Here is a 19,320-nt window from a genome sequence, read left to right as displayed (position 1 = left end):
CCACAAGTCCCAGAAAAGGCTCAAGTTCTGCCCAATTATCACGGGGTGTAGTAAGTCTCTGACTACCTCAACCTCATGGAACTCAATACCATGGCTCATTTTAACCAACATTCTGGCAACCAGGTAGTCTTTGGCATCCCCGTGGATACAGCATATGCCTACATATTTCCCTGGGATCACCTGATGGGGAAGTGTGGCCCTTATCAAGGTCACCAAACTCCCGGAGTCTAAGAGTCCTGATACCAGTACTACATTTATGGTCACAGGGCATGACTGTGGCCCCTCTCTGGGCTGATAGTCCACACTGCAGGCTGGGTAGGCATAATATGAGCAGCGCCTGCCAGGCTACAACCCATCTGCTTGGCAGACATAGGAAAATGGGACACTATGTGTCCAGGACCATGACACCTCCAGCAGATCAGGTCTTTACCAGCAGCCTTTGGTAGCCCCTCAGCGGTGGCTCTGCTACCCCTTTTTTGAGACTCGTGCTCCCACTGGGTATCCCAATATGGAGATGTACCCCCCCTCGCTTCCTCAGGGACCTCTCACCTGGTACTTTTCTACAAAGCCTACCAGGTCATCCGCGTTCCGGGGGTCTCAATGGGCAACCCAGATCTGCCCTGGCCTCGGGAGAGAGTGAATAAATCTGTCCATGATGACCCACTCAACCATCTGGGCTGGTGTGGAGGACTCCGGCTGCAACCATTTTTAGACCAAATGCAACAATTCAAACATTTGTGAGCGGGAAGGTTTGTCACCACAATATGCCCAGTGATGAATCCTTTGGGCTCTGACAGACATATTGACCCTTGAGCATGCCAATATCTCCATTTTCAACTTGGCATATTCCTAGGCATCCTGCAAGGCCAAGTCAAAATAGGCTTCCTGGGGTTCACCTGTCAGATAGGGGGCCAGCACCTCCACCCACTACTCTGGGCACAGCCTCTCCGGCTCTGCAGCCCATTAAAAAACAGTCAAAAATGCCTCTATATTATCCCCTGGGGTCATCTTTTGTGTTGCTCGTCTTATCGCTTTGCGGATGCAGGAGTCATCACCTTGATATGGGGGAGGGGCAGTTTCTCTGCTGAGAACCTCTCCCATCAGTAGTTCCATCTGTCTTTGCTGTTGTAGCTGTTGCATTAGGAGTTTATTAGTCTCCTGCTGTATCTAGTGCTGTTGCTGCTGGCTCAGGATCAGGTGCTGGAGTAGCTCGTCCATTTTGTCCGACCGCTGTTCCAACCCCACAGCTGCTTTGACCTAGGAGATACGATTTGTCCACCGCTGCTACACGTGTTCCTGGAACATTTGCCTGCATCCAAAACACCACTTGTAGAAAGTTTGTTTACTTAGCTGATCCTTAAGGTAGACACAGGCACATGTGGGGTTAAAGTCTCTGGGTAGTTTATTTTATCATAAACCCAAAACAGTAAAAGAAAAACATTCTTTCTGTCTCAAAAGGAACTAAAAAGTTCATAAACAGTCCTGCCCAGCACTTCTGGGCAAACACATATGGCAGCTCTCACAGGAGCATCAGCCTAGAGGCTTTCTTGCTTCTAAACAACACAGACTAAAGGAAAAAAAACTCGCTGGACATTTATTTCCCCAGCCACACCCTTGAGGTGGAGATATGGTGAGTAGGCGTCCTACCCTTCTGTTACCTACTCACCTAAAAACCCACCCATAACAATGGCCGCTTAACTCCTTGAGCACATATCATGCTGAAAAGAAACTTATGGGTTTCGAGATCAAGGAGGAAAGCAGTCTCTGTGACACATAACTCCCCTCACATATTGTGCCAGTGACCCTGTCACAGAAGCTATCGGTGTCTATAGACATAAAAGTTATTTTGTCAGTCTGGCCAGGGTTTGGTAGTCAATAGCAATCTGGTATAGATGACAAAAATCAATATTAGTTATATTACTGCCAGTTGTAATCACTGGGATTGTTCTGTTTGACAGCAATGTATTTAGAAAGTTTCATTTAGTGCAATTCTTTACATATTATATACTTTGATTATTGTTTCAATATCTCTGCTTTGTATTGGGGAACAGACACATTCTAGTTTATAGCCACAGAATGAAAAACTTTGCCTGATCTTGTACAACTGGCACATGTTTGATAGACATGAGACCAGCAGCTAGGTCCATTTTTCAGCAGTGGTCCACTCTACAGAAAAGAGTGGTCCACTCTATTGCACCTTCGTAAACAGTAAAAAAAGTCTGATTATGCGTTGTATTCGGACTATGGGCAAATAGGCATTTTTGTCAGGGGAATGGGGGCCTACTACTAAGTTTGGTGCATCCATCAAGGTGTTTTTGCAGCGTATAAGCAAAGTAGATGTAATATGATCCAAATGATAATCAAACCCATTAAATGCTCAGTCTTAATTTTGACTCTGTTCTGGGTTCAGATCCTTTTCCCACATAGCTCTTAAGGTCATAAAACTGATACCTGAAAATATTTTCCCATTGTTGGATACTTATATACTGTATGTCAAATGTTTTATCTTCACAGAGCCTGTGCACGGACCACAAAATGTGGAACTAGTGGATATCAGGGCTCGCCAGCTAACTCTGCAATGGGAACCTTTTGGCTACACTGTAACCCGATGTCATAGTTATAATTTAACACTACACTATAGCTACCAACTAGGAGAGGAGCGAGTGGAAACGGAAGAGCTGATTCTGACATCAAGTCATTACACCTTGAGGGGTCTACGTCCTCATACCGCCGTGTACCTGAAACTTGCACTCAGCAACCCTGAGGGGAGAATGGAGAGCGGAGAGGTTGTAGTACACACTGAGGAGGATGGTAAGTAGTAGCCATAATGAAAGTTTATTGTTGACCCATTGATTGTTGTTTATCATGTTTGTAACTTGTAGTCATTTATAGATATGTCAAAAGTCAGGGTGTAACCTGTCCAGCCACACGGGGGCAACCAGCAGCAGCAGCAAAAAAAAAAGTAAATGACACATAAAGGGGTGCATCATAATGAAATATTGGACTCTAAAGAGGCCCATACACTGTTCTCAAGTAGAGGCCCTCTTCTGTCTGTGTCCACCTCTGTAAAATGTATATTGCAAAGATCTATTGGAAATGTATAAATGATAGATATTTAACTAGTAGTTAGTAACAGATACTATCTGCCTTTTCAGTGCCTGGCCCCATTCCTTTGGAGTCCATACAGGGGGGACCTTTTGAGGAAAAGATTTACCTACAGTGGAAAGCTCCCAATGAGACCAATGGGGTCATCTCAATGTATGAGGTACAAAGAGATTGGCTTTTGCCAACAGTTCTACAATTCTCAGTTTGACTGTATTTGCAGGACGCCTATATGCTGTAACCATGTCTACTGTAATGCACCTTCTTCCCTCAGATCTCATACAAGGCTGTAGGTTCTCTAGATCCAAGTGCAGAGCTGGCGAATCAAAAAGGTCGGATCTTTAAACTACGCAATGAGACTCATCATCTGTTTGTTGGATTGTATCCTGGCTCCACCTACTCATTCACTATAAGAGCGAGTACTAGCAAGGGCTTTGGACCGCCTGTCACAACCCGCATAGCTACAAAAATTGCAGGTTTCATAGTATTTTCTTTGATCCACTTTTCCTGTATTCTTTGTTAACTTTTACTGTCTTTGTTCTTTGCAAAATGTCTACTTTTCTGACAAATGCTCTCTGTAACCTGCCCTCACAGCTCCTTCTCTCACTGATTCAGAAGCTGAGGCCCCTTTGAATGAAACAGAAACCACAATTACAGTGTGGTTGAAACCAGCACAGTCCCGGGGGGCTCCTGTGAGGTAAATACTTATGACTAGTGGCAAACTAAAACCCAAGAATCGAAAAACCTTTGTTTAAACTGAACTAATAATAAAAAGGCAGACACCATAAAGCTGGTATCATGGCCTTATTGAACAAAATACAATTTTGTCTAAATTACTTTTATAGATGCAATCAAAATTATTCAACCTCTATTGTAAATTAGATGATCAATATCTACAATTTTTTCAATAAACCAACTAATTGATATGACTAGTGGTTTCTACAAATTCAAAACAAAATGCCAGTCTCATGGACTCCACTGTCTCAGAATTATTCATCCCCTTCACGAGAAGTATCTATAGTACTCAGTAGAGGACTCTTTAGTAGGGTTGAGCGAAACGGGTCGAACATTTTCAAAAGTCGCCGACTTTTGGCTAAGTCGGGGTTTCATGAAACCCGATCCGACCCCTGTGCGGGGTCGGCCATGCGGTACGCGACTTTCGCGCCAAAGTCGCGTTTCAATGACGCGAAAAGCGCCATTTCTCAGCCAATGAAGGTAAACGCAGAGTGTGGGCAGCGTGATGACATAGGTCCTGGTCCCCACCATCTTAGAGAAGGGCATTGCAGTGATTGGCTTGCTGTCTGCGACGTCACAGGGGCTATAAAGAGGCGTTCCCGCCGACCGCCATCTTACTGCTGCTGATCTGAGCTTAGGGAGAGGTTGCTGCCGCTTTGTCAGAAGCAGGGATAGCGTTAGGCAGGGTCCATTAACCACAAAACCGCTTGTGCTGCAGCGATTTGCACTGTCCAACACCACCCTCGGTGTGCAGGGACAGTGGAAGTTTTTTTTTTTTTTTTTTTTCCCCTCAGCGCTGTAGCTCATTGGGCTGCCCTAGAAGGCTCCCTGATAGCTGCATTGCTGTGTGTACGCCGCTGTGCAAACCAACTGCTTTTTTCAAAGCACAAATCCTCTTGTTCCTTCCTTTCTGCACAGCTATCTTTTTTGTTTGTCCACACTTTTTATTTCATTTGTGCATCAGTCCACTCCTTATTGCTGCCTGCCATACCTGGCTGAGATTACTGCAGGCAGGGAGATAGTAGCTGCCTGCCATACCTGGCTGAGATTACTGCAGGCAGGGAGATAGTAATTGTAGGACATTCCCTGTTTTTTTTTTTTTTTTTTTTTTGGTGGGAGATTAAGATTGGCAATTTGGCATTTCTGCTAGAGTGCCATCCCTGTGTGTGCCATCTCTCTCACATAGTGGGCCATAGAAAGCCTTTTCATTTTTCTGTATTTTTTTTTGTGGGGTGTATAAATTCTCCCTGATAAAAATACAGTGGGAGATTAATATTGGCCTTTGGGCTTGTGTGCCAGTCCTGAGTGTGCCATCTCTCTCACAAATAGTGGGCCATAGAAAGCCTATTTTATTTTTTTTGGGGTTTTATAAATTCTCCCTGAAAAAAAGGGAGATTAATATTGGCCTCTGGGCTTGTGTGCCAGTCCTGAGCGTGCCATCTGTGCCAGCCCTGAGCGTGCCATCTCTCTCACAAATAGTGGGCCATAGAAAGCCTATTTATTTTTTTTTTTGGTTTTATAAATTCTCCCTGAAAAAAAGGGAGATTAATATTGGCCTCTGGGCTTGTGTGCCAGTCCTGAGCGTGCCATCTGTGCCAGCCCTGAGCGTGCCATCTCTCTCACAAATAGTGGGCCATAGAAAGCCTATTTAATTTTTTTTTTTGTTTTATAAATTTTCCCTGAAAAAAGGGAGATTAATATTGGCCTCTGGGCTTGTGTGCCAGTTGTGAGCGTGCCATCTGTGCCAGTCCTGAGCGTGCCATCTCTCTCACAAATAGTGGGCCATAGAAAGCCTATTTAAATTTTTTTTTGGTTTTATAAATTCTCCCAGAAAAAAAGGGAGATTAATATTGGCCTCTGGGCTTCTGTGCCAGTCCTGAGCGTGCCATCTGTGCCAGTCCTGAGCGTCCCATCTCTCTCACAAATAGTGGGCCATAGAAAGCCTATTTTATTTTTTTGGGGGGTTTTATAAATTCTCCCTGAAAAAAAGGGAGATTAATATTGGCCTCTGGGCTTGTGTGCCAGTCCTGAGCGTGCCATCTGTGCCAGCCCTGAGCGTGCCATCTCTCTCACAAATAGTGGGCCATAGAAAGCCTATTTATTTTTTTTTTTTGTTTTATAAATTTTCCCTGAAAAAAGGGAGATTAATATTGGCCTCTGGGCTTGTGTGCCAGTTGTGAGCGTGCCATCTGTGCCAGTCCTGAGCGTGCCATCTCTCTCACAAATAGTGGGCCATAGAAAGCCTATTTAAATTTTTTTTTGGTTTTATAAATTCTCCCAGAAAAAAAGGGAGATTAATATTGGCCTCTGGGCTTCTGTGCCAGTCCTGAGCGTGCCATCTGTGCCAGTCCTGAGCGTCCCATCTCTCTCACAAATAGTGGGCCATAGAAAGCCTATTTTTTTTTTTTTTTGGGTTTTAGAAATTCTCCCTGGAAAAAAAAAGGGAGATTAATATTGCCCTTTGGGCTTGTGTGCCAGTACTAAGCGTTCCATCTCTCTCTCTCTCTCTCTCAGTCAGTGGGCCATAGAACGCCTATTTTTGGTTTTATTTGTTTTCTAAATTCTCCCTGAAAAAATCATTTTATTTTATTTGGTTTCTAAATTCTTCCTGATAAAATCACATTTTTTTTATTATTTTTTTTTCTAAAGTCTCCCTGAAAAAAAAAAAAAAAAACAGTGGGAGATTAATATTGGCCTTTCTGCTTGTGTGCCAGTCTTGACTCCTGGGTGCGTCATCTCTCAGTCAGTGGGCCATAGAACGCCTATTTTTGGTTTTATTTGTTTTATAAATTCTCCCAGAAAAAATCATTTTATTTTATTTGGTTTCTAAATTCTTCCTGATAAAATCACATTTTTTTTATTATTTTTTTTTCTAAAGTCTCCCTGAAAAAAAAAAAAAAAAACAGTGGGAGATTAATATTGGCCTTTCTGCTTGTGTGCCAGTCTTGACTCCTGGGTGCGTCATCTCTCAGTCAGTGGGCCATAGAACGCCTATTTTTGGTTTTATTTGTTTTATAAATTCTCCCAGAAAAAATCATTTTATTTTATTTGGTTTCTAAATTCTTCCTGATAAAATCACATTTTTTTTATTATTTTTTTTTCTAAAGTCTCCCTGAAAAAAAAAAAAAAAAACAGTGGGAGATTAATATTGGCCTTTCTGCTTGTGTGCCAGTCTTGACTCCTGGGTGCGTCATCTCTCAGTCAGTGGGCCATAGAACGCCTATTTTTGGTTTTATTTGTTTTATAAATTCTCCCAGAAAAAATCATTTTATTTTATTTGGTTTCTAAATTCTTCCTGATAAAATCATATTTTTTTTATTATTTTTTTTTCTAAAGTCTCCCTGAAAAAAAAAAAAAAAAAACAACCAAAAAAAACAGTGGGAGATTAATATTGGCCTTTCTGCTTGTGTGCCAGTCTTGACTCCTGGGTGTGCCATCTCTCTCTCTCTCTCTCTCTCTCTCTCTCTCTCTCTCTCTCTCCAATTGTGGTCCATAGAAAGCCTATATTTTTTTTCCTTGATTTGGGTTCTAAAATCTACCAGAGAAAATAACTACATCAATCATTGGTAGAAAAATATTGGCCTCTGGGTTTGTGTGCCACTCCTGACTCCTGTGTGCGTCATCTCTCAGTCAGTGGGCCATAGAACGCCTATTTTTGTTTTTATTTGTTTTATAAATTCTCCCTGAAAAAATCATTTTATTTTATTTGGTTTCTAAATTCTTCCTGATAAAATCATATTTTTTTTATTATTTTTTTTTCTAAAGTCTCCCTGAAAAAAAAAAAAAAAAAAAAAACAGTGGGAGATTAATATTGGCCTTTCTGCTTGTGTGCCAGTCTTGACTCCTGGGTGTGCCATCTCTCTCTCTCTCTCTCTCTCTCTCCAATTGTGGTCCATAGAAAGCCTACATTTTTTTTCCTTGATTTGGGTTCCAAAATCTACCAGAGAAAATAACTCCATCAATCATTGGTAGAAAAATATTGGCCTCTGGGCTTGTGTGCCACTCCTGATTCCTGTGTGCGTCATCTCTCACTCAGTGGCCCATAGAAAGCATATAGTTTGTTACATTTGTTTTCTAAATTCTCCCTGCAAAAATCTTTTTTTTTTTTTTTGGGGGGTTTCTAAAGTGTTCCTGAAAAAAATAAAAATAAAAAAAAAATAATAGTGTGACATTAATATTAACATTTGTGCTTCAGTGACAGTCCTGCGTGTGGGGCATCTCTCTAATTTGCAGCCACCAAAAAAAGAGTGTGTAACATTGGGCCTGATTTTCGCTGTGGTCTCACCAACCTGTAAAGGGGTAGCTAAATTATACTGAAGTTATAGCTCACCGTGTAAGTTGTGTGACTGCAACAAATAACGTTAGTTTGGTTACGTTTTTAAAACAATGAGGAAGTCTAGTGGAAGAGGTCGTGGCCGGGGGCGTTCATTGTCAGCTGGTAATGAGGGTAGTGGTAGTGGTGGAGCATCAGGTGGTCGTGGGGAAAAAAATATTGCACCTAAGTCTGGAGCTGTGGAGCCAGGTTCGTCGTCCGGCTACACAAGGCCTCGAACGCTCCCTTTTCTGGGATTAGGAAAACCGCTTTTAAAGCCGGAGCAGCAAGAGCAAGTTTTGGCTTATCTTGCTGACTCAGCCTCTAGCTCTTTTGCCTCATCTCGTGAAACTGGTAAAAGTAAAAGCAGCGCGTCGTTAGTGGATGTTCACGGTCAGGGACAAGTCACTTCCTTGTCCTCTTCAGCAAAAACAACAACAGAGAAGAATGCAGCAGGCGACACAACGGGTTACTCCATGGAGCTCTTTACACATACCGTCCCTGGCTTAGAAAGTGAAGCAGTTAACAGTCCATGCCCATTACAAATTGAATCTGACATGGAGTGCACTGACGCACAGCCACAGCCAGACTACTATGCTGGTCCTTTGACTCAGACCACAACATTGCCCTCGCAGGGTGCTGATCAAGAATCAGACCCTGATGAGACTATGTTGCCCCATCACGAACGCTATACCACCGAACGACACGGTGACACAGACGAAGTTGCGCAGGAGGTACAAGAAGAGTTATTAGATGACCCAGTTCTTGACCCCGATTGGCAGCCATTGGGGGAACAGGGTGCAGGCGGCAGCAGTTCTGAAGCAGAGGAGGAGGAGGGGCCGCAGCAGGCATCAACATCGCCACAGGTTCCATCTGCCGGGCCCGTATCTTGCCCAAAACGCGTGGCAAAGCCAAAACCTGGTGGAGGACAGCGTGGCCATCCGGTTAAAGCTCAGTCTGCAATGCCTGAAAAGGTATCCGATGCTAGAAAGAGTGCAGTCTGGCATTTTTTTAAACAACATCCAATTGATCAGCGCAAAGTCATCTGTCAAAAATGTTCTACTTCCTTAAGCAGAGGTCAGAATCTGAAAAGTCTCAATACTAGTTGCATGCATAGACATTTAACCACCATGCATTTGAAAGCTTGGACTAACTACCAAACGTCCCTTAAGGTTGTTGCACCCTCGGCCAATGAAGCTAGTCATCAACGCAACATCCCTTCCGGCAGTGTAGGACCACCATTTAGCGCACCACCTGCTGTATCTGTGCAGGTATCTTTGCCAGGCCAAAGCAGTCAGGGTCAGGGAATCACCAGTTTCGTAGTAGGAAACACTGCATCTAGGGCACCGGCGGCAACAATACCATCTCCCACCGTCTCTCAGTCTGCCATGTCCACCGGCACCCCCGCTAGTTCCACGATCTCCAGCTCTCCAGTCCAGCTCACCCTACATGAGACTATGGTTAGAAAAAGGAAATACTTAGCCTCGCATCCGCGTACACAGGGTTTGAACGCCCACATAGCTAGACTAATCTCGTTAGAGATGATGCCCTACCGGTTAGTTGAAAGCGAAGCTTTCAAAGACCTGATGGACTACGCTGTACCACGCTACGAGCTACCCAGTCGACACTTTTTTTCCAGAAAAGCCATCCCAGCCCTCCACCAGCATGTTAAAGAGCGCATCGTCCATGCACTCAGGCAATCTGTGAGCACAAAGGTGCACCTGACAACAGATGCATGGACCAGTAGGCATGGCCAGGGACGTTACGTGTCCATCACGGCACACTGGGTAAATGTGGTGGATTCAGGGTCCACAGGGGACAGCAAGTTTGGGACAGTTCTGCCTAGCCCACGGTCTAGTAAACAGTTGTCTGTAGCCGTTCGCACCCCCTCCTCCTCCTCCTCCTCGTCCTCCTGCAGAAGCAAGAGCTCGTCCACAGACCGCAGTCGCACAAACACTCCATCCGCACCTGCCACAGTTGCACACCAGGTCTCCCATTATGGGGCAGCTACTGGCATACGTCAGCAGGCTGTATTGGCTATGAAGTGTTTGGGCGACAATAGACACACCGCGGAAGTTCTGTCCGAGTTCTTGCAGCAAGAAACGCAGTCGTGGCTGGGCACTGTAGATCTTGAGGCAGGCAAGGTAGTGAGTGATAACGGAAGGAATTTCATGGCTGCCATCTCCCTTTCCCAACTGAAACACATTCCTTGCCTGGCTCACACCTTAAACCTGGTGGTGCAGTGCTTCCTGAAAAGTTATCCGGGGTTATCCGACCTGCTCCTCAAAGTGCGTGGACTTTGCGCACATATCCGCCGTTCGCCTGTACACTCCTGCCGTATGCAGACCTATCAGCGTTCTTTGAACCTTCCCCAGCATCGCCTAATCATAGACGTTGCAACAAGGTGGAACTCAACACTGCACATGCTTCAGAGACTGTGCGAACAGAGGCGGGCTGTTATGTTTTTGTGGGAGGATACACATACACGGGCAGGCAGTAGGATGGCAGACATGGAGTTGTCAGGTGTGCAGTGGTCGAAGATTCAAGACATGTGTCAAGTCCTTCAGTGTTTTGAGGAATGCACACGGCTGGTTAGTGCAGACAACGCCATAATAAGCATGAGCATCCCCCTAATGCGTCTGCTGATGCAAAGTTTGACGCACATAAAGGATCAGGCGTCTGCACCAGAGGAAGAGGAAAGCCTTGATGACAGTCAGCGATTGTCTGGTCAGGGCAGTGTACATGACGAGGTACCGGGCGAAGAGGAGGTGGAGGATGAGGAGGATGATGGGGATGAGTATATTTTTAATGAGGAAGCTTTCCCGGGGGCACGGGAAATTGGTGGCGTGGCAAGGCCGGGTTCTGGTTTTTTGAGGGACACAAGTGACGTAGATTTGCCTGCAACTGCCCCTCAACCAAGCACAACCGCAGATTTGACAACGGGAACTTTGGCCCACATGGCGGATTATGCCTTGCGTATCCTCAAGAGGGACACACGCATTACAAAAATGATGAACGATGACGATTACTGGTTGGCCTGCCTCCTTGATCCTCGCTATAAAGGCAAATTGCAAAATATTATGCCACATGAGAACTTGGAACTAATATTAGCAACAAAACAATCAACTCTTGTTGACCGTTTGCTTCTGGCATTCCCTGCACACAGCGCCCGTGATCGTTCTCACACGAGCTCCAGGGGCCAGCAGACCAGAGGTGTTAGAGGGGCAGAAATCAGAATTGGCGTTGGCCAGAGGGGTTTTCTGACCAGGTTGTGGAGTGATTTTTCTATGACCGCAGACAGGACAGGTACTGCAGCATCAATTCAAAGTGACAGGAGACAACATTTGTCCAGTATGGTTACAAACTATTTTTCATCCCTTATCGACGTTCTCCCTCAACCGTCATTCCCATTTGATTACTGGGCATCCAAATTAGACACCTGGCCAGAATTGGCAGAATATGCATTGCAGGAGCTTGCTTGCCCGGCAGCTAGTGTCCTATCAGAAAGAGTATTCAGTGCTGCAGGTTCAATACTAACAGAAAAAAGGACTCGTCTGGCTACCCAAAATGTAGATGATCTAACCTTCATTAAAATGAACCACAACTGGATTTCAAAATCTTTTGCCCCACCCTGCCCGGCTGACACCTAGCTTTCCTATGAAAAGGTCTTGCCTGTGGACTATTCTGAATGACTTTTCCAATCTCGTAATTTTCTTCACCTGATTGTCCAGCATACGACATGTTTCCACCTCACGAAATGGCCAAACTCCCCACACGGGGCCGTGCTATCGCCACTTTGCGCTTGGACCCTTGAGAGTGCTGTTTGTCTGAAGAGGTGGGTGTGGCCGCTTTTGGTCGACGGCACTGCCACTGGGTCCCTCATAGTACAATAAAGTGTCTCTGGCGGTGGTGGTGCGCACCCAACGTCAGACACACCGTTGTAATATGAGGGGCCCTGTGCCTGTAACGCCGGCCACAAGACAGTTCCCCCCCCCAGCTCAAACAGTGCTCTACCACTAGCAAAATTATCTCTCACAGCTTCACCAATGTGTAGTCTAGGCGCTGACATCCTTCAATGCCTGGCACTGACAATACCATTGTTTTGACATTTTTGTTATGTTAGGCCTTCGAAGCCTGTCTGCGGTCCCTTCTTTCTACAACTACTACACTGACCAGGCCACTGCTGGCCGTGTTACCCTGGAACCAATTTAAAAGTGCCTACAGTCAGCCCAATTTTGTTATGTTAGGCCTTCGAAGACTGTCTGCCGTCACTCCTTCCACTAGACTTCCACTGACCATACACTGCTGCCCATGTACCCCTGGAACCAATTTAAAGTGCCTACAGCCAGCCCAATTTTGTTATGTTAGGCCTTGGAAGCCTGTCTGCGGTCACTCCTTCCACTAGACTTCCACTGACCAGACCACTGCTGCCCGTGTACCCCTGGAACCAATTTAAAAGTGCCTACAGCCAGCCCAAGTTTGTTATGTTAGGCCTTGGAAGCCTGTCTGCGGTCACTCCTTCCACTAGGCCTCCACTGACCACACCACTGCTGTCCGTGTACCCCTGGAACCAATTTAAAATTGCCTACAGCCATGTGTTATTATTTTAGGCCTTCGATGCCTGTCTGCGGTCACTCCTTCCACTAGGCCTCCACTGACCACACCACTGCTGCCCGTGTACCCCTGGAACCAATTTAAAATTGCCTACAGCCATGTGTTATTATTTTAGGCCTTCGATGCCTGTCTGCGGTCCATTCTTTCAACTACTACTACACTGACCAGGTCACTGCTGCCCGTGTACCCCTGGAACCAATTTAAAATTGCCTACAGCCAGCCCAATTTTTTTATTTTAGGCCTTCGATGCCTGTCTGCGGTCCATTCTTTCAACTACTACTACACTGACCAGGTCACTGCTGCCCGTCTACCCCTGGAACCAATTTAAAATTGCCTACAGCCATGTGTTATTATTTTAGGCCTTCGATGCCTGTCTGCGGTCACTCCTTCCACTAGGCCTCCACTGACCACACCACTGCTGTCCGTGTACCCCTGGAACCAATTTAAAATTGCCTACAGCCATGTGTTATTATTTTAGGCCTTCGATGCCTGTCTACGGTCACTCCTTCCACTAGGCCTCCACTGACCACACCACTGCTGCCCGTGTACCCCTGGAACCAATTTAAAATTGCCTACAGCCAGCCCAATTTTTTTATTTTAGGCCTTCGATGCCTGTCTGCGGTCCATTCTTTCAACTACTACTACACTGACCAGGTCACTGCTGCCCGTCTACCCCTGGAACCAATTTAAAATTGCCTACAGCCATGTGTTATTATTTTAGGCCTTCGATGCCTGTCTGCGGTCACTCCTTCCACTAGGCCTCCACTGACCACACCACTGCTGTCCGTGTACCCCTGGAACCAATTTAAAATTGCCTACAGCCATGTGTTATTATTTTAGGCCTTCGATGCCTGTCTGCGGTCACTCCTTCCACTAGGCCTCCACTGACCACACCACTGCTGCCCGTGTACCCCTGGAACCAATTTAAAATTGCCTACAGCCAGCCCAATTTTTTTATTTTAGGCCTTCGATGCCTGTCTGCGGTCCATTCTTTCAACTACTACTACACTGACCAGGTCACTGCTGCCCGTCTACCCCTGGAACCAATTTAAAATTGCCTACAGCCATGTGTTATTATTTTAGGCCTTCGATGCCTGTCTGCGGTCACTCCTTCCACTAGGCCTCCACTGACCACACCACTGCTGCCCGTGTACCCCTGGAACCAATTTAAAATTGCCTACAGCCATGTGTTATTATTTTAGGCCTTCGATGCCTGTCTGCGGTCACTCCTTCCACTAGGCCTCCACTGACCACACCACTGCTGTCCGTGTACCCCTGGAACCAATTTAAAATTGCCTACAGCCATGTGTTTTTATTTTAGGCCTTCGATGCCTGTCTGCGGTCCATTCTTTCAACTACTACTACACTGACCAGGGCACTGCTGGCCGTGTTACCCTGGAACCAATTTAAAAGTGCCTACAGTCAGCCCAATTTTGTTATGTTAGGCCTTCGAAGACTGTCTGCCGTCACTCCTTCCACTAGACTTCCACTGACCATACACTGCTGCCCATGTACCCCTGGAACCAATTTAAAGTGCCTACAGCCAGCCCAATTTTGTTATGTTAGGCCTTCGAAGCCTGTCTGCGGTCACTCCTTCCACTAGACTTCCACTGACCAGACCACTGCTGCCCGTGTACCCCTGGAACCAATTTAAAAGTGCCTACAGCCAGCCCAAGTTTGTTATGTTAGGCCTTGGAAGCCTGTCTGCGGTCACTCCTTCCACTAGGCCTCCACTGACCACACCACTGCTGTCCGTGTACCCCTGGAACCAATTTAAAATTGCCTACAGCCATGTGTTATTATTTTAGGCCTTCGATGCCTGTCTGCGGTCACTCCTTCCACTAGGCCTCCACTGACCACACCACTGCTGCCCGTGTACCCCTGGAACCAATTTAAAATTGCCTACAGCCAGCCCAATTTTTTTATTTTAGGCCTTCGATGCCTGTCTGCGGTCCATTCTTTCAACTACTACTACACTGACCAGGTCACTGCTGCCCGTGTACCCCTGGAACCAATTTAAAATTGCCTACAGCCATGTGTTATTATTTTAGGCCTTCGATGCCTGTCTGCGGTCACTCCTTCCACTAGGCCTCCACTGACCACACCACTGCTGTCCGTGTACCCCTGGAACCAATTTAAAATTGCCTACAGCCATGTGTTTTTATTTTAGGCCTTCGATGCCTGTCTGCGGTCACTCCTTCCACTAGGCCTCCACTGACCACACCACTGCTGCCCGTGTACCCCTGGAACCAATTTAAAATTGCCTACAGCCAGCCCAATTTTTTTATTTTAGGCCTTCGATGCCTGTCTGCGGTCCATTCTTTCAACTACTACTACACTGACCAGGTCACTGCTGCCCGTGTACCCCTGGAACCAATTTAAAATTGCCTACAGCCATGTGTTATTATTTTAGGCCTTCGATGCCTGTCTGCGGTCACTCCTTCCACTAGGCCTCCACTGACCACACCACTGCTGTCCGTGTACCCCTGGAACCAATTTAAAATTGCCTACAGCCATGTGTTTTTATTTTAGGCCTTCGATGCCTGTCTGCGGTCACTCCTTCCACTAGGCCTCCACTGACCACACCACTGCTGCCCGTGTACCCCTGGAACCAATTTAAAATTGCCTACAGCCAGCCCAATTTTTTTATTTTAGGCCTTCGATGCCTGTCTGCGGTCCATTCTTTCAACTACTACTACACTGACCAGGTCACTGCTGCCCGTGTACCCCTGGAACCAATTTAAAATTGCCTACAGCCATGTGTTATTATTTTAGGCCTTCGATGCCTGTCTGCGGTCACTCCTTCCACTAGGCCTCCACTGACCACACCACTGCTGTCCGTGTACCCCTGGAACCAATTTAAAATTGCCTACAGCCATGTGTTTTTATTTTAGGCCTTCGATGCCTGTCTGCGGTCCATTCTTTCAACTACTACTACACTGACCAGGGCACTGCTGGCCGTGTACCCCTGGAACCAACATCAGAAAATATAAAAATAAGTATTTTGCTTATAAAAAAGAAAATACTGGTGAGATATCAAATGCAGACATTTTAACATTAAAAACAAACACACAACTAAAATCTGGTACAGTACTAAAAATGGCCACCAGCTACAATTACTTTCTCCTGCAAGTAGTTAACTGAAAGTTTTTTTAAATTGAAAACACACATATGGCATCCACCGAGTGTTGTCCTGTCGCGTCTTCTTTATATTATTGCCGAGAAGATGCAAAATAATGAAAATAATAAAATCATTAATTACCAAAATAATAGAGAAAGTCAACACCACATTGCAAATAAACATTCATTCCAAATAAAGAAGCAGGGCGCGTCCGAGGGTGAGTATATACCTAATAAGAATCTAATCACCCTCGGACGCGCAATGCTTATTTCCAACAGCCTTCCTTCCTAAGAATCAGCCCTTCCGTCGTGTAGAGAGACGTTGTGTTACACTCCAAGGTGTTCCCCAGGTTGCCTTTCCTGAGCTTCGATCTTCCGGCTCTCGTTTAGTAGTTCTTGGAAACTACACTGCATTAGGCCTTCAAATTGGGTATGGGGTGTAGAGAGAGGGTGTGTTACACTCCAAGGTGTTCCCCAGGTTGCCTTTCCTGAGCTTCGATATTCCGGCTCTCGTTTAGTAGTTGTTGGAAACTACACTGCATTAGGCCTTCAAATTGGGTATGGGGTGTAGAGAGAGGGTGTGTTACACTCCAAGGTGTTCCCCAGGTTGCCTTTCCTGAGCTTCGAAATTCCGGCTCTCGTTTAGTAGTTGTTGGAAACTACACTGCATTAGGCCTACAAATTTGGTATGGGGGAAACATTGGCGCATCTGCGGTCCCTCCTTCCTCTAGGCCTCCACTGACCTGTCTACTGCTGCCCGTGTTCCCCTGGAACCAATTTTAAATTGCCTACAGGCAGCCCAATTTATTATGTTAGGGCTTCGAAGCCTGTCTGCGGTCCCTCCTTCCACTAGGCCTCCACTGACCTGTCTACTGCTGCCCGTGTACCCCTTGAACCAACATCATAAAATAAAAAAAAAAGGATTTTGCTTATAAAAAAGAAAATACTGGTGAGATATCAAATGCAGACATTTTGACATTAAAAACAAACAAACAGCTAAAATCTGGTACAGTACTAAAAATGGCCACCAGCTACAATTACTTTCTCCTGCAAGTAGTTAACTGAAAGGTTTTTTAAATTGAAAACACACATATGGCATCCACCGAGTGTTGTCCTGTCGCGTCTTCTTTATATTATTGCCGAGAAGATGCAAAATAATGAAAATAATAAAATCATTAATTACCAAAATAATAGAGAAAGTCAACACCACATTGCAAATAAACATTCATTCCAAATAAAGAAGCAGGGCGCGTCCGAGGGTGAGTATATACCTAATAAGAATCTAATCACCCTCGGACGCGCAATGCTTATTTCCAACAGCCTTCCTTCCTAAGAATCATCCCTTCCGTGGTGTAGAGAGACGTTGTGTTACACTCCAAGGTGTTCCCCAGGTTGCCTTTCCTGAGCTTCGATCTACCGGCTCTCGTTTAGTAGTTGTTGGAAACTACGCTGCATTAGGCCTTCAAATTGGGTATGGGGTGTAGAGAGATGGTGTGTTCCACTCCAAGGTGTTCCCCAGGTTGCCTTTCCTGAGCTTCGATCTTCCGGCTCTCGTTTAGTAGTTCTTGGAAACTACACTGCATTAGGCCTTCAAATTGGGTATGGGGTGTAGAGAGAGGGTGTGTTACACTCCAAGGTGTTCCCCAGGTTGCCTTTCCTGAGCTTCGATATTCCGGCTCTCGTTTAGTAGTTGTCGGAAACTACGCTGCATTAGGCCTACAAATTGGGTATGGGGTGTAGAGAGAGGGTGTGTTACACTCCAAGGTGTTCCCCAGGTTGCCTTTCCTGAGCTTCGATATTCCGGCTCTCGTTTAGTAGTTGTCGGAAACTACGCTGCATTAGGCCTACAAATTGGGTATGGGGTGTAGAGAGAGGGTTTGTTACACTCCAAGGTGTTCCCCAGGTTGCCTTTCCTGAGCTTCGATCTTCCGGCTCTCGTTTAGTAGTTGTTGGAAACTACGCTGCATTAGGCCTTCAAATTGGGTATGGGGTGTAGCGAGAGGGTGTGTTACACTCCAAGGTGTTCCCCAGGTTGCCTTTCCTGAGCTTCGATCTTCCGGCTCTCGTTTAGTAGTTCTTGGAAACTACACTGCATTAGACCTTCAAATTGGGTATGGGGTGTAGAGAGAGGGTGTGTTACACTCTAAGGTGTTCCCCAGGTTTCCTTGCCATTGCTTCGGTCTTCCGACTCTCGTTTAGTAGTTGTAGAAAAGTACACTGCATTAGGCCATACAAAATGGGTATGGGGTGGAGAGAGATGGTGTGTTACACTCCAAGGTGTTCCCCAGGTTGCCTTTCCTGAGCTTCTATCTTCAGGCTCTCATTAAATTGTGGTTAAATGGAACAACTGCATTTGGCGTACTAGTTGGTTTGGGGCCTACTATCGGTGTCTGCCACTCCTTGCTGTTCTCCTCCACTGAACAAAGCTGTGCCGCCTGTTTACTACGGTTGCCAATTTTGAACTGCATTTCGACTACTTACTGATTTGGCCCTACTCTCTGTGTCAGCCTCTCATTCCAGTTGTCCTCCACTGCAATGCCCCCTGGTTATTCCTGTGTTACCAATTTTGAACTGCATTTAGCCCACTTTCTTCTTTGGGCCTATATCTGTGTTTCCACTTCATCGTGCCCATTGCCCAGCCAGTGATAGATGAGTCTGCTGGTACATTGACCCATAACGCAACATTCCCCGTGCACGCTACACAACAACATTGTGACCCTGCTGAAAGTCAGGTTGCTCTTCCCGCATACCATACCACCTTACACGGGGACAAAGAGGAAGGTGCAGATGAAAGTGCAGGTTCCTTCATCAGGTGGGGGGAGGAATACTAGTTGGCGACGTCACTGGCACAGGGCCTCTCATAGTACGCAAAAGTGTTGCTGCCGGTGGGAGGCGCCCCCGCCGTGCAAACACACCGCTGTACTTTGAGGGGCCCTGTGCCAGTGCCAATGCCAACGAGTGGGCCCCCCCTGCTTGCTCAGGTTCACAGCACTTGCAAAGTTGAAATACTTACCTCTCCCTGCTCCACTGCCGTGACGTGGTCCAGATTTCCTGGGCCCACTAATTACTTGAACCAGCCCTACCCCCCACAACTTTAGCCAAATGACCCCCAATTTCAAATGCCTTCCAATTATTATAAGGTAAATTACGCTTGACAAGCTTCATTAAGAAGAATGGATGGTTTTGACATTAAAATGGGCACTCTAGGTGTTTTCCTGGCCCCCACTCACTGCCGACTATGCTGCCCCATTGACTTGCATTGGGTTTCGTGTTTCGGTCGATCCCGACTTTACGTCATAATCGGCCGATTTCACTCGACCCGACTTTGGACATAGTCGGGTTTCGCAAAACCCGGCTCGACTCTAAAAAGGTCAAGGTCGCTCAACTCTACTCTTTAGCTGTTATGACCTGCTGCAAATGTGATCCATAGACAGACA

At 46.0% G+C, this 19,320-nt stretch overlaps 1 protein-coding gene across 7 annotated transcripts in view; it reads left to right on the top strand.

Moving 5' to 3' along the window:
• The window catches only part of PTPRT (protein tyrosine phosphatase receptor type T), a 641,769-nt gene that overhangs the window by 463,039 nt on the left and 159,410 nt on the right, over positions 1-19,320 (top strand). For all 7 annotated transcript variants that reach the window (XM_069752327.1, XM_069752329.1, XM_069752326.1 and 4 more), the window contains exons 8-11: positions 2,515-2,811; positions 3,156-3,265; positions 3,377-3,578; positions 3,697-3,799. In XM_069752327.1, the coding sequence (XP_069608428.1) occupies positions 2,515-2,811; positions 3,156-3,265; positions 3,377-3,578; positions 3,697-3,799 (712 nt within the window). The remainder of the gene's footprint in view (positions 1-2,514; positions 2,812-3,155; positions 3,266-3,376; positions 3,579-3,696; positions 3,800-19,320) is intronic.

This window comes from Ranitomeya imitator, chromosome 2, assembly GCF_032444005.1.
Source record: "Ranitomeya imitator isolate aRanImi1 chromosome 2, aRanImi1.pri, whole genome shotgun sequence".
Classification (NCBI taxonomy): Eukaryota; Metazoa; Chordata; class Amphibia; order Anura; family Dendrobatidae; genus Ranitomeya; species Ranitomeya imitator.
The sequence above is the reverse complement of the archived record's forward strand: the minus strand, read 5'-3'. Positions and strand labels throughout refer to the sequence as shown.